The sequence below is a fragment of the Hemitrygon akajei genome, chromosome 10, assembly GCF_048418815.1.
Source record: "Hemitrygon akajei chromosome 10, sHemAka1.3, whole genome shotgun sequence".
Classification (NCBI taxonomy): Eukaryota; Metazoa; Chordata; class Chondrichthyes; order Myliobatiformes; family Dasyatidae; genus Hemitrygon; species Hemitrygon akajei.
Genome location: NC_133133.1, coordinates 126,222,690 through 126,239,030, shown reverse-complemented (window position 1 = coordinate 126,239,030; position 16,341 = coordinate 126,222,690). Strand labels below are relative to the sequence as shown.

The window sequence follows — 16,341 nt, the reverse complement described above, 5'->3', positions numbered from 1 at the left end:
AGGCAAATGTAATGTTGGCATTATTTCTAAAGGTATAGAATATAAGAGCACGGATTTGATGTTGACACTTGCGAGACCACACTTGGGAGTATTGCGTGTAGTTTTGGGCTCCTTATTTTGGAAGGGATATACTGACATTGGAGAGGAGTCAGAAGATTCACGAGAATGATTCCAGGAATGAAAGGGTTACTGTATGAGGAACGTCTGGCAGCTCTTAGGCTGTATTCCCTGGAGTTCAGGAGAATGAGGGGGGATCTCATAGAAACATTCCAACTGTTAAAAGGCCTGAACAGATTAGATATGGCAAAGTTATTTCCCATGGAGTCTAGGACAAGAGGGCATGACTTCAGGATTGAAGGACGTTCATTTAGAACAGAGATGTGGAGAAATTACTATAGTCAGAGGGTGGTAAATCTGTGGAATTTGTTCCCATGAGCAGTTGTGGAGGCTAAGTCATTGGGTGCATTTAAGGCAGAGATTGATAGGTTCTTGATTAGCCAGGGCATCAAAGGGTATGGGGAGAAGGCAGGGGAGTGGGAATGACTGGAAGAATTGGATCAGCCCATAATTGAATGGCAGAGCAGACTCAATGGGCCAAATGGCCTACTTCTGCTCCTATATCTTATGGTCTTAATAAGTTTTTCTAGATGAGACCTGAAATCAAGATCCCATCTTTTCTAAGCCAGGTGGAAAAGTTCCCACTTCACTATATTTTGAAGATGACCAGGGAATTTATTTCTTGTACACTGGTTAATACTTATCATTCACTCAATGTAACACAGATTTGGTCATGACATCATTGTGCTGTTTGTGAGAATTGATAGTGCACAAGTTGCTTCATAACATTCCTACTCTTCAAGATTGATCTGTCAAGTGGACTACTTGACAGATAGACCTCAGTATGTGCGGTTGGGAGACTGTAGGTCTGACACGGTGGTCAGCAGCACAGGAGCGCCGCAGGGAACCGTACTCTCTCCGGTCCTGTTCACCCTGTACACATCAGACTTCCAATATAACTCGGAGTCCTGCCATGTGCAGAAGTTCGCTGATGACACGGCCATAGTGGGGTGTGTCAGGAATGGACAGGAGGAGGAGTATAGGAAACTGATACAGGACTTTGTGATATGGTGCAACTCAAACTACCTGCGTCTCAATATCACCAAGACCAAGGAGATGGTGGTGGACTTTAGGAGATCTAGGCCTCATATGGAGCCAGTGATCATTAATGGAGAATGTGTGGAGCAGGTTAAGACCTACAAGTATCTGGGAGTACAGTTAGACGAGAAGCTAGACTGGACTGCCAACACAGATGCCTTGTGCAGGAAGGCACAGAGTCGACTGTACTTCCTTAGAAGGTTGGCATCATTCAATGTCTGTAGTGAGATGCTGAAGATGTTCTGTAGGTCAGTTGTGGAGAGCGCCCTCTTCTTTGTGGTGGCATGTTGGGGAGGAAGCATTAAGAAGAGGGACGCCTCACGTCTTAATAAGCTGGTAAGGAAGGCGGGCTCTATCGTGGGCAAAGTACTGGAGAGTTTAACATCGGTAGCTGAGCGAAGGGCGCTGAGTAGGCTACGGTCAATTATGGATAACTCTGAACATCCTCTACATAGCACCATCCAGAGACAGAGAAGCAGTTTCAGTGACAGGTTACTATCGATGCAATGCTCCTCAGACAGGATGAAGAGGTCAATACTCCCCAATGCCATTAGGCTTTACAATTCTACCGCCAGGACTTAAGAACTTTTTAAAAGCTATTATTAATGCTTTTTGAGATAGTGATTTAGATGCATATAATATTTTTTTACTGAGTTAAGTATTGTATGTAATTAGTTATGCTACAACAAGTGTATGGGACATTGGAAAAAAAGTTGAATTTCCCCATGGGGATGAATAAAGTATCTATCTATCTATCTATCTGATATTACTTAAAATAAAATCTACTGAAACAGCCATCAAGCACTTCAAACCATTCTGAAAGAGAAATGAAAGGCTTTATATAAATAACTTCCTGCTTCCTACTTACTCCCTTCCCACTCTTAATGATTCAGAAGGCGCAAAGCAGAAGTTAGAAATCTGAAGCAATGTCTGAAAACACTGCCAATTCCCTCCTCTCTTTTTTCCATCTGAAACTGGTGCATCACGTTACGAATGTGCCACAGCTCTGAGGGGCTGAAGGGTGTGGGGTAACCCCCTCCTTTGTGAGAATCGCAAGATCACTATTACGTCAGTTCAGGAGACCCAGGAAATGAGAGAAAGACATGCAGAATCCACAAAGAGTTGGAATGTGTCCTGGCCTCCGAAAGGCGGTCCCATTGATACTGGCTGTTGTCTCTTGGAGACGGACTTGTGTATTGCATCCTGTACTATGCATCGAAGCCCCAGGCAATGAACCGAGGGGGAGGTTGGTGGAGAGATTGCATCATCCCAACCTGATTGACACCTGAGACCCTGTGAGTCAGGATAAAAAGAGGGTCTGTGGGAACAGCCCCTCAGACGCACCAGAAGAAACGCTAACGATCCCGTAATAGCAAAAACCAGTGGAAGGCCACGTGCGTCCTTTTCCGTTTGCCCCGGAATCGGTGGGCCCTGTACCACGACAGAACGGTTTTTAGCTAACAACGGGGAAATCAACTCCCAACGACTCTCGAAGGATTGACATCATAAAAGGAATGGGCAAGTTTTAACCCGTCTTTCTCTCCAACCCAAAAGCTGCAGCTTGAATGAACTGAGTGACTTTTATATTTCCATCGGACAATACATTATCCCCTAGACAACGATAGAGCTATTTCTTATTGATTATTATTATACCCGTGCTTTTAGATTTAGTATTGACAACGTATATTATCTGTAAGTTTGCCTTGATATTATTTTGTGTATTTTTAATCAATAAATACTGTTAAAAATAGTACCATCAGACTTCAACGGACCTCTCTATCTTTGCTGGTAAGTGACCCAGTTACGGGGTACGTAACAGCAGCTACAGTATTTGATTGCCTTATTAAAACACGAGTCAGAATAACTCAATTGCAAGACGGCAACAGACAGGGCATCACACGATTAGTCATTTTCAAACATACCCTTTGGCCATGCCCACTGTTCGGTGTCATGGTTGACTTTTAACCTCCATGCCACTTTTCTGCATTGCTCCCACATTCCTTGGCTCCCTCAATATCCAAAAGACTATTGATCTCTGTTTGAATGATCTAGTGACTGATCACTCACAGACTCGAGTCGTTAATCCCAAAGATTCACCACCATTATCACAGGTAACTGCAATCCATTCATGGTTGGCATCGCCAAATTAGTCTCAATGTGGAGTAGTAGTCAGTCCTGGAGTGTGGAAGTGATTTTTTTTTAAAGATCAAAACACTGAGGAACCAATAAAAGGGCAGGCTTTTACAATTTTGTTTTTGTTATCTCTGGGAAAAGCATGACAGCATCATTCAGTAAAGCAAAGTAGCTCAATCAAATATTAGGATACTGAATGAATAAAAGCTAAGATAAGAGGTGCATGTTGACAATGATAAATTGGGGAAGTTTACCAAGTGGGCCAATAGTGGATAGACAATAATATTTGAAGATCAAATGAATTACAACAATTATTCATTCTCATCAGGCTGAAAAAAAAGTTTTTTCCCCCCAAAAAAGGGCTCAAAAATGTGCCTTACAAAGGAAATCAGGGATAGTAATAAAACAAAAAGACACACGACTTTCCATATAACTACGGTACTTGAGAAAACAGAAGATTGGAATTGGAAGCAGTTTAGAATCTACCAAAGGAGAACAAAATGATTACTTTGGGTAGTGGTGGGAGGAACTGAAGATTTAAATACATAAGCTTCCATAAAATATGAACAATAGATTAGTGAAGACAAATGCCTGCTGCCTACAGTCAGAAGTGAGAAATCATAATTGGAAACCAAAAATGATAGAACAATTGAACATTTGAACACAAAATTTAGTTCTGTCTTCACAAGGGGACAGATAATCTCCCAGATACATTGGGAAGCTAAAGGTGAGCTGACGGAGAGGAACTGAATAGAAACCTGTATTAGTACAGAAATGAGGCCAAGGAAATTAAATGGCATTAAAAGGCTGATAGGTTTTTAGCATATGATAAGTTACATCCTAAAATGTCAAGGGAAGTGACATTAGAAGTAGTGGTCATTTTGCAAAATTCTTAAACACTGGAGAATTGGTAGGGGGAGGAGTCAGCAAATGCAAACTCACCATTTTAAGAAAATGGAGAGAAGGAAAAATAAACAAAGACCAGCTATTGCAACACCAGCAGTGTGAAAAATCCTTGCCAAGCATAACAGATACAATAATGGAACAGCTGGATAGCATTAATGATACTGGATAAAGACAGCATGAAATCCTGCATAACAAATCTAATGGAGTTTTTTTAGGATGCAACTAGTAGAATAGATAAGCGAGTGGTGGATTTGTACTTTCTGAAAGCTTTTGATAAGGTCTCACATTTGGGGTTAGTGCACAAGAGTATAGCACATGGGATCTGGGACTGAAATACTGGCACAGACGGAGAACTGGTTGACAGGAAACAGAGTGGGAACAAATGGATCTTTCTTCCAGATGGCAAGCAGTGATTGATGAGGCGCCGCAGGGATCAGTGACTGAGCCCAACTATTCTCATTGTCTATCAATCATTTGGATGAGGAAAGAAAGCTGGGGGTGGGGATGCTTAGGAAATGTGTGTACTGTGAGGATGCAATACAATTCAGACCAATTCTGCAAGTGGGCAAACACACAACAGATTCAGTGTGATGAGAATAAAAGCAAGGTTAGCCGCTCCTAAAATTAGAAAGTCAGATTATCTGAATGGTGGATAGATTGCAAAGGGGGAGGTGCGCTGAGAACGTGCGTCCTTTGTACCCAATTGCTAAAAGCAAGCGTCAGGTGCAGCAAATATTTGGAAAGGCAAGTAGTATGCCGCCTTTGACATGTTACTGCACCTGTGCAGGGCCTTCCTTTCACCTCATCAGCATAGTTTTTATCTCCTTATCTGAACAAAGGTGCTCTTGAATGAACAGATGGCTAACCATGAGATAGCAGACTGGAGATTGAGGAAAGATCAGGATGATTAGGTCTACATTCACTGAGATTCGGTGAAATGAGCGTAAATCTCACAAACCTATAGAATTTTGAGAGGACTAGACTAGATGATCCCGTTGACTGGAGACCCCAGAACCAGTCACAGCCGCTAAATCAGGCTAAGGAGAGAAAGGTGACTCCAAGAACCAGTGAAGTAAACTGTGTTGCACTCTATGGCTTCACTACACCTGCATTCAAATCCTCTCATAAATAAAGGCTGATGTGCCATTTCTCATCTCTCTTTCTAGTTTCACTTGTATTTTATCTTTCAATGTCTTGAAGGTCAACAATACTCAAGCTTCCACCATTTAAAAACAAAACTATTCGCTTTTCTGTTTTATTCAAATAAGATGACTTCACATTTTCCCCATTATATTCCATCAGCCACATTCTCATGCAATTACTCGGCTTGTCCGCAAATTACCTCTTGAAGCCTCCTCACACCTTCCTCCTCAATCAAAAGCACACCCCGGTTAGAAAGCTTGGAAATGTGATACTTGGTCCCCTCAACCAAATGACTGGAGCAGACTGTGAATATTCAAGGCCTAAACTCTGATCCCAGCAGTATCCCATCAGTCTCATCTGCCAACGAGGGAACTATTTGGTTATTCCCACCCTTTGCTTCCTGTTTTCATTAATCCCCAGTCCACGAGTTTTAACCTTGTTTGACCAGTTCAAACAATGGTTACTGAGTTGATCATTAGAATGTTGGGATGTTTTAGGAGGAAAGGTTGCGAAGACTAGACTCGTATTCGCTGGAGCTTAAATGACTGAGAATGGACGACTGAAGTTTCAGGGGAGAGGGAAAGGATTTAAAGGAGATCTTAGGGACAGGTCACCTCCCCAACACACAGAGCGTACTGTGAGCTGCCAGAGGAAACAGTGGAGGTGGCTACAACTACAATGTTTGAAGGACAGATACAAGGATAGGAAATGTTTAGAAGGACATGGGCAAATGCAGACAAATAGGGCAAGTTCAGGAAGGTACCTTGGATAGCATGGATGAGTCAGGCCGAAGGGTCTGTTTAATTTCTGTATATCTCTATGACCAAACTCTTGGTAGAACTATCAAAAGGCTTTCAAAAATCCACTGGTTCTCCCTCATCAAATCATATCATCAAAATAAAACTCCAGTAAACAAGTAAAAGATTATTTTCTTTACACAAATCCATATTGATTATGCTGACTACTATTATTCGATTCAAGGTGGTTTGTTATCACATCTTTCACAATAGATTCCCGCATTATGGTCAGCCTGTGGCTGATCCCAGCAGTCCCTTCCATGTAAAGTGTATGTCAGCTGAGAAGCCTGTAGTCTATTGCTATTTTGCTCCTGTGAGAACCCATTTGTAAAAGCAGGAACTGGGAAATGTGTCAGAGTTAGGGAAATTCCTCACTGCTGTACCATCATTCCATTTGCCACATACAGGTTACATTCTGCAGGATACACTAGAAATACTTTGGCAATATGCAGGAGATGACTACTCGCTGCAAGAAACACGTCAGAGGATCTGCCCTGAGCCCAGCATGCAAGTGCCACCACACAGGCACCACAGCGCCTACTTTCTTAGAAGTTTGTGTAGATTCAACATGTCATCTAAAACTTCGATGAATTTCTATAGATGCACAGCCTGGTATGGAAATACCAATGCGCAGGAATAGAAATTTCTACAGACAGAGGTGGATACAGCCCAGTCCATCAAAGGCAGAGCCCTCCCAACCACTGAACACATTTACAAGGAGCGCTGCCACAAGAAAACAGCATCCATCATGGATTACCCCCTCCATCCACTCTTCTCCTTGTTACCATCAGCAGGAGGTACAAGAGCCTTACATTGCACACCACCAGGTTCAGGAACAGTTATTGGCCTACAAATATCAGGCTTCTGAACCAGTGTGGATAACTTCACTCACCTCAACTCAACTCTGAACTGATTCTATAATCTACAGACTCACTTTCAAGAACTCTGCAACACAAGTTCTCAGTATTATTTTCATAGTTAGTGTTCGTTTGCACATTTGCTGTTTATCAGTCTTCACTTATGTATAGTTTTCATAAATTCTATTGTTTTTTTTATTTTCCTGTAAGTGCCTGCAAGAAAATGAATCTCAAGATAGCATATGGGGACGTAAACTTACTTTGACATTGACAAGAGACTCACACCTTTACCTTGGTGTGAGTGCCTACGAAACATCTTTCAGGTATTAGAACACAAAATAATAGGGCCAAGTCTGGTACTGATACATGAATGGCCAAGTGTTACTAAACAGTCTTTAACATGCTTCAGACATAGCAGCTGATGAAAGGCTTGCGTACCTGAGGAAGTGTCGGGCTCGGAGATGCCTGATGAAAACTGGTGTACCTGCCTGGATCTGCTTAACTGAATCCGTGGACTCTGTGTAGTCATGTCGGTGCCAGTTCTTCCGCGTTTTCACTAAGTCAAAAAGCAGGGCAAACACAGGTTACTCAAAGATCTGCAACAATAAATAAAACAGTGAAAAAAAAACAACACGGGTGCTGGAAATCTGAAATACAAGCAGAAAATGCTGGGAACACTCAGCAGGGTAGGCAGTGTCAGTGGAAAGAAAGACATTGTTAACATTTCAAGTTAAAGACCCATAAGCAGACTACAAGAGAAACGTGGAACCACAGGAGATGCAACACCTACTCTTTTACTTATCATTTCTCTCTATCAAAGGATTCCAGCAATCCTTAGAAGTAGTGCTTCACTGCACTTCCTCTAGTCCAGTGTATTGTACTTAGTGCTCAAAGTTTGGTTTCCTCTACATTCAGTAGCAAAAAAAAGTTTGTGAACTTTGCAAATACCTGGTTTTCTGCATTAATTACTCATAAAATGTTGTCTGATCTTCATCCAAGTCACAATAACAAGACAAACACAACCTGCCTAAACACACAAACAATTGCATTTCTCATCAATAGTGAGTACACAATTTAAACAATCATGGTCTAGGTTCAAAAAAGTATGTGAACCTCTGGGGTAATGCCTTCTGCAAAAGCTATTTGGAGTCAGGTGTTCCAGTCAATGAGATGAGATTACAGATGTGGGTTGTAGAGGTGCCCTACCCTATAAAAAAGACACAAAGTCAGGTTAATGACAGATACTGCTCTTCCCAAGAAAGATATGTTTATGTGCACCATGCCTCCATCAAAAGAACTTTTAGAGGAATCTTAGAAGAATTGTAGAATGCATGAAGCTGAAAAAGTCTACAAAAGCATTTCTAAAGACCTGAATCTTTATAAAAAGACAATTAAAAATAACAACTTCTAACTTGTAACTGTTTACTAAACAAATTCTAAATGTTTACACTAAGTCTGCAAGGATTTCAAAACTATTTCAAAACAGTTAAACAAAGGAGACTATGGAGCCATGAGGGAGGAGCTGGCCAAAGTTAACTGGACAGATATCCTAGCAGAAAAGACAGTGGAACAGCAATGGCAGGTATTCTTGGGAATAATGCACAAGGTGCAAAATCAGTTCATCCCCTGGAGAAGGAAGGATTCAAAAGGGGGAAAGGGGCCACAGTGGATGACAAAGGAAGTCAGAGATTGCATAGCATTAAAAAAAAGGAAATATGACAGTGCTAAGGTGAGTGGGAGGACAGATGATTGGGAAATGTTTAAGGAACAACAGAACTTAACTAAAAAGGCAATACGGGGAGAAAAAAATGAGGTACGAACGCAAGCTAGCCAGGAATATAAAGGAGGATAGCAAAAGCTTTTTTTAGGTATGTGAAGAGAAAGAAGATAGTTAAGAACAATGTTGGGCCCTTGAAGAATGAATTGGGTGAAATTGTTATGGGAAACAGAGAAATGGCAGAAGAATTTAATAAGTACTTTAGATCTGTCTTCACTAAGGAAGACACAAGCAATCTCCCAGATGTATGGATGGGCCAAGGACATAGGGTAACAGAGGAAATGAAACAGATTGACATTAGGAAGGAAACAGTGATGAGTAGACTGATGGGACTGAAGGCTGAAAAATCCCCAGGTCCAGATGGTCTGCATCCTAGGGTACTAAAGAAGGTGGCCCTGGAAATTGCGGATGCATTGATAATCATTTTCCAATGTTCTTTAGATTCAGGATCAGTTCCTGAGGATTGGAGAATGGCTAATGTTATCCCACTTTTTAAGAAAGGAGGGAGGGAGAAAACAGAGAACTATCGTCCTGTCAGCCTAATATCAGTAGTGGGGAAGATGCTAGAGTCCATTATTAAAGATGAAATAGTGGCATATCTAGATAGCAGTGATAGGATTGGGCCGAGCCAGCATGGATTTACCAAGGGTAAATCATGCTTGACTAATCTGTGGAGTTTTTCGAGGATGTAATGAGGAAGTTAAACGGGGGAGATCCAGTGGATGTAGTGTACCTTGATTTTCAGAAGGCATTTGATAAGGTCCCACATAGGAGATTGGTGGGTAAAATCAAAGCTCATGGCATTGGGGGGAAGACATCGACATGGATAGAAAACTGGTTGGTAGATAGAAAGCAAAGGGTAGCGGTGAATGGGTGTTTCTTGGAATGGCAGGTGGTGACTAGTGGGGTGCCACAGGGTTCAGTATTGGGACCACAGCTGTTTACGATTTACATCAACGATTTAGATGAAGGCATTGAGAATAACATCAGCAAGTTTGCTGATGATACTAAGCTGGGTGGCAGTGTGACATGTGATGAGGATGTTAGGAGAATTCAGGGTGACTTGGATAGGCTGGGTGAGTGGGCAGATACTTGGCAGATGACGCTTAATGTGAATAAGTGTGAGGTTATCCACTTTGGGAGTAAGAACAGGAAGGCAGATTATTATCTGAATGGTGTAGAGTTAGGTAAGGGAGAAATACAAAGAGATCTAGGAGTCCTTGTTCATCAGTCACTGAAGGTGAATGAGCAAGTGCAGCAGGCAGTGAAGAAGGCTAATGGAATGTTGGCCTTTATTACAAAGGGAATTGAGTACAAGAGCAAGGAAATCCTTTTGCATTTGTATAGGGCCCTGGTGAGACCACACCTGGAGTATTGTGTACAGTTTTCGTCTCCAGGGTTAAGGAAGGACATCCTGGCTGTAGAGGAAGTGCAGCGTAGATTCACAAGGTTAATTCCTGGGATGTCAGGACTGTCTTATGCAGAGAGGTTAGAGAGACTGGGCTTGTACACGCTGGAATTAAGGAGATTGAGAGGGGATCTGATTGCAACATATAAGATTATTAAGGGATTGGACAAGATAGAGGCAGGAAATATGTTCCAGATGCTGGGAGAGTCCAGTACCAGAGGGCATGGTTTGAGAATAAGGGGTAGGTCATTTAGGACAGAGTTAAGGAAAAACTTCTTCTCCCAGAGAGTTGTGGGGGTCTGGAATGCACTGCCTCGGAAGGCAGTGGAGGCCAATTCTCTGGATGCTTTCAAGAAGGAGCTATATAGGTATCTTATGGATAGGGGAATCAAGGGTTATGGGGACAAGGCAGGAACCGGGTATTGATAGTAGATGATCAGCCACGATCTCAAAATGGCGGTGCAGGCTCGAAGGGCCGAATGGTCTATTTCTGCACCTATTGTCTATTGTCTATTCATTTAATGTCACATGTTCTCCTGTGAAACAACTGTCTTGGGTTGTTAATTTTTTTCCAAATCATTCACTGCTTTATTTAGTAGCAAAGATAATCATTATGCATCTTTTTATTATGGGTGGAGTTTAAAGAATTGAGGGATGGCACAGTATGCTGCATGCTAACAATTTTTGCCTGTGCCATCTTGGGCATGCATGCCATATGTTCACCACCCCTGCCCTGGGCCATCATTACCATCTCAACTACACTTCCTCTCACCCTGCCTCCTGGAAAGACTCCTTTTCTTTCACACCTGCCTGCCTTCCCCCCCACCCCCCCCCCCCCTCCCATTCCTTCATTGCCATTTCATTCGCTCTGGTGAGAAGAGATATGACACAAGTGCTGAGACTGCCTTTTCACCATAGATTCCTCGGCCACACCTCATCTATTTTGCTTATGTCCTGCTTTTATCCCCCTCTTTCTGGAAACTGCAAGGATAAAACCTGGTCTACACCTCCCACCAGCCTTCGCATTCAATGGATCATCATTCACAAGTTTCACCACTCAATTTCCAGCAAATGACATTTTTCCCTACTTTTTCAGCATTTTGAAGAAATTATTCCCTCTTCTATCACCACCAATTACTCCCATCCCAATGACATTTTACCACGCAAGTGCAAGAGATGCAATACCCACATCCTACAGTTCTGCATTTCACAGCTCACATTCTCTCTCCTTAACCAGATTGAAATAGCTGACAGCTCATCCCCAGGGCAACCCTATCAGACAAAATTCCTTTGTCCCATCTATTCCTCCCTCCCTGCAACTTTGATTTTCTCTGATTCCAAATTCTAAGAAGGGCTCTTTAACAGCAGTCATCCCGAGTCTCTCTTTCGAGATGCTGCCCAACCTGCTGACTGTTTTGAGTATTTTCCATTTTTAGCAACTACAGAATTGTGCTTTGCATGACAAAGATCACCCAAGTTTCAAAGCTATCTCCATTTTCTAATTTTTAAAAACACGTTTGAAGAAAAGTGAACCATCATTCAAGCAGCAAGATATTGTCTTAGAACAGTTCCATTGTTATACTCACTCAGAGAGGCCCCATGCAATATGGCACATTTTGGACAGTGATACAGGTCAATATCAACAGCTTGATGCTCCTCCACTCGTACACAACTGAAACAGAAAAATACAAACCTGAATAGATGAGGTGAACCCGTTACAATGTAAAAACCATCCACCTCACTGTTAGATTGTTAAATAACCCAGTATCTCTATAATCACTCATTAAAAAGATTCTGCGTTTCCACTTTGTAAGGCCACCAACCCAATACATTGCAATCTATAAACGTTCACACACTTCTCCTCGGACCCTCTACACAAGGAATCAGACTATGAAAGTGTGCAGTTCATAAACCCCAGGCTTTAGCCCCAAACCCGACTGTGACTACACTGTCACTTGTTTGCAACAGAGAACAAGTATCAGCAAATACAATCTTCACCTATTACTGAAACAGCAGATATAATCAAATCACAGCACTGAGCTCTAAATATCACAAATAAAAACACACCATAGGAATACAAATAAATGCAGCATTTCTTGCTCCTCAACAATTTGTCATCATGAATAACTCCAGAGATATACATTTTAAACACTAGCTAATTGGAGCATTGCAATATGAAACAGAAGTAGAACAGCAGGGCAGACATTAGAACATACAGCATGTGGAAAAATGCAGCAAAAGTATAACTCCATCTGTCTGTCCATACAGTCACACACAAAAATAGGATTCTTCATTGCTGTTTCTGTAACAATTTTGTTTGACCAGTCAGGATTGTTAGTTGGGAGCTGAACTACCATAACTGGAAGACTGGTGGAGCACCTTTAGTCTGGCCAATACCCTTTGACCTGACTGGCATGGGTGACTCTACCAAGAGCCAAAGCACAAGGCCCTAACTCCAGTCAACATAGTTCTCCAGGTCACTAAGGCACACAAGCCTCCAAACCCTACGACAAGACTGTGGTTTGCTTAGCAGTCCATAACGCTACCTCACGATTTTCTTCTCTTTATACACAATTTCTTATTATTATATTTCCTTTTGTACATAGTTTTTGTTATGTTTTATACTACTGCCACAAAATAAATTTCATGACATGTCAATGGCAATTAACAAAATTCTGAATCAGACACACAGACACCACTTTTTTCTTTGAAACTTGGGTGTCAGTTTGATTCTGAACACAGAGAAAGGCCAACACAGGGTTTTGTGCAATTCCTCTGATAACCAGCCCTACTTTGAATGCACCAGTTTTCTCAAATCTGCATCCGATCCAGGGTTGAATTTCTCCCCTCACACTGCCCTGAACCCAACTCAGAGCTAGTTACCAACATCCATCGAGAGCAATGTGGGAGCTAGGCTCTTTGTTCCTCCCCACCACAACCAGGAAGTACTATACCTCATGTGCAAACCAAAACTGGTGTGCAACTACCACCCTATATTGAAGGACACCAGGAAGAGCCCATTTGGAGCTGAAGACCAGGAAAGTCACCCTGTGGACAACAGTGGCTTAGCGATTAGCATAACACTTCATAGTGCCAGCAATCAGAGCTCAATTCTCATGCTTTCTGTAAAGATTTTGTATGTTCTTCCTGTGACCACCTGGGTTTCTTCTGGGGTGTCCTGGTTTCCTCCCATATTAGTTTGCAAGTTGTGAGCATGCTATGTTGGTGCTGCAAGCATGCTGACACTTGTGGGTTGCACCCCCCCCCCCCCCACCCATGCATCCTCAGGCGGTGTTGGTCGTTGATGCAAACAACACATTTCACTCTATGGTTTGATTAAGCTCATCCTAAAATCTTAACCCCAAATGTGGCAGACCTGATCATTACGTCATGCTCAAACCCTGGAACTCCAGAGTCATCAATAGGGACAGAGGGAGACAACTGGCAGAACCCCATCTCATCAACCTGTTACACTGTCAGCAATAAAATAACACGGAGTTTTAGCAAATCCCTCTGTGGACTTAAAAATGCTCTCACAACTCAATTGCTAACTCTAGCAGGGAGCCAACAAATGAAACCAAAGTATTTTGTTCGGACCATGAGAAATTCCTCAAGACTTTCAATGGGGGGGGGGGGGGGGAGCATGTTCTCCTTGGTGGCTTCAATGTCCAGCTGCAAGGATGCAAATCCCTGGAAAAGCAAAATTAGCAGGGAAGGGGTTGGTGAAAGCTAACAGGCTTCATCCTGACTAAACACAGAATGTGGTCTCATCATAACCGACATCATTTCAGGCAGAAAGTACAAGATTTCCAGATAATGTTCTCAGTCTGTGAATCAACACCCATTAGATTACTACTCCATTGGAGTGACTATCCACAAGGGCAGGTGCATTATCAACACCATGAGAGGTCAGGGAACCACTGCACTGACCACATCCTAATTCACTGCTGCACTTGCATCAACCTGACTCTACAGAAGCAAAGTTAAAATCAACATGAACAGACTCTGAGCCTTTCACTTGAACCCTTCCAACCAACTCAGCAACTCCCAACCACCAGAAGTCAGAGAATCCACAATACCTGGTTAACTGGAGGTCTACCACAAGAGGAACTAGTAAAAACTCATGATTTCTACATCAGAAAAGGAAATGGTTTAACCAGAAAACCCCTGAAGACCCAAGGAGGTAATAAATTATGAATACAATGCACTCTTGGACTGGATATGCATCACAGTCTTTCAACCTGCCAGCGTCTTTGCTCTTTTCACAGTATGCTTTTTGCCAGTCTCAGCCCTTGGCAAGCTTCCGAAGTCCACCCAACTACTAAGGAACCAGACCTCATGAGCAGGAAAATTCTAACACCTAATCTCATTTTCTTCATTCGTGATGACGAGAATATGCTGGGGATCACAAATGCCTAAATCTTGAACAGTTTCAATAAAGTACATATCCAGTTTCAATAATTACAGTAGAGTCTGCTTCCTACTCTGCAGTTAAGGTCCTCATGAGAATAGTCTTCAACTAAGTCCTCACTGTAAAAATAAATATAAGCATCAACTTGTGTTAGGGATCCATTTGTTATCCTTATGTGTCACCTAATTCCCCGCTCACTCTTTTAACTCCAGCTTAACCGCTCCTCACAAGTCAATTCACCCATGACAGGTGTTGGAGTAAACCTCTAAACTGCTTCCAACGCCATTGTATCTTTCCTTAAATCATGGCTGATCTAATCTTGCTCTCAACACCACTTTGCATACCCCTTCATTCCTTTGTAATGCAATTGTCTCTCCTCCTCCTCCTCCTCCTCCTCAATATGTTCAGTAATTTAACTCTACAGCTCTCTGGGGTAGGGAAATTAAAGAATTACAAATCCTTGTAGGGAGAAAAAAATTCTTTATCTTCATCCAAAACAGGCAATTGCTTATTCTGAAACTATAACAACTGGTTCCGAAGGAAAAGAAAATCTTCTCAGCATCCCCCCCCCCGATTAAGATCACCTCTTATTCTTCTATGCTTCAATCTGCTCTGCCTTACTTCCAGTGTCAATCATTTCACCCCAGCAATCAACCTCCCAAACATGAAAACTAAACCACACAATAAATAATCTTCCAAGCATCCTGTAATTTCAAAACTCCCTGGCCCTCGAAACACTCCATTTGCCTTCCTATTGATTTGCTGTACCTGTATACCAATTTTTGGTGTTTACTGGGCTACAACCTCCAAGCACTTAATTTTTAATTTTTATATCAAAATAAACTTTATTCACAAGAATGAACTGTGCAATACCTTTTAAATCTTACATTCAGAGTCAATGCTTTAAGTGGTATTCCATTACATTCCTTAAAACCAATAGAATTGTTGCTCCTCACATGTACGTTACTGCAATAATTGAGGAAGCTAGTCCTTCCCTGCTCAGTAGTGGAAAGCCCTATGGTGTGGGCCTTCCCCACCAAATCCTTGCATTGGCTGCACCAAGCTTCAGTGCATCCTTCAGCAGATACTCTTGCGGCCTGGAATGTGCTAGTCCTCCACAGACATTGAGGTGCCGTCAGACCAACAAGTTTCGGGCAGACCAAAGGCTGTCTCTCACCAAGCTGATAATATGCCAGCTGATAAACGTAACATCTGTCTCTGTGTGTGCCCCTGGGAACAGCCTGCAGATCTTGTATCAAAAGATTTTGTACTTCCAATCCCTTAAAATAATCTGCTTTTTCATTCTTCCTTCCACAGATACATTACACTCAAGCTGCTAACTTTTTGACTCACTTAACTGATCCATACCCATTTGCAGGCTCCTTGCATCCTCAAATTGTCAACCTACCGATTTTTATATCGCCAGTAATACAGAAGCAGTACACACCAACTGTTCAGCCAAGTTATGCGTACAGTACAGTACAGTTCAGGCCCTAGCTCGGATCCCAGAGACTTCATCAGTTAGTGATTGTTAGATCAAAAACTAACAGAGCATTGTCCTCCCATGAACACTACCTCACTATTCCTCTTTTGCACTATTTATTTTTTAATGCAACAGTAATTTTAAGTCTTGCACTGTACTGCTACCACAAAAACAACAAATTTCATAACATACGTCAATGATAATAAACCTGATTCCTTGGAAGGTGTCCAAAGGAGATTCACAAGCCCAATTCTTGGGGTGACTTACTCAC

At 42.1% G+C, this 16,341-nt stretch overlaps 1 protein-coding gene across 2 annotated transcripts in view; it reads right to left on the bottom strand.

Annotated features, from left to right (window-relative positions):
- Positions 1-16,341, bottom strand: part of kdm7ab (lysine (K)-specific demethylase 7Ab) — a 96,543-nt gene that overhangs the window by 64,597 nt on the left and 15,605 nt on the right. For both annotated transcript variants that reach the window (XM_073058908.1, XM_073058907.1), the window contains exons 2-3: positions 11,763-11,848; positions 7,430-7,547 (exon numbers count right to left, since the gene is read on the bottom strand). In XM_073058908.1, the coding sequence (XP_072915009.1) occupies positions 7,430-7,547; positions 11,763-11,848 (204 nt within the window). The remainder of the gene's footprint in view (positions 1-7,429; positions 7,548-11,762; positions 11,849-16,341) is intronic.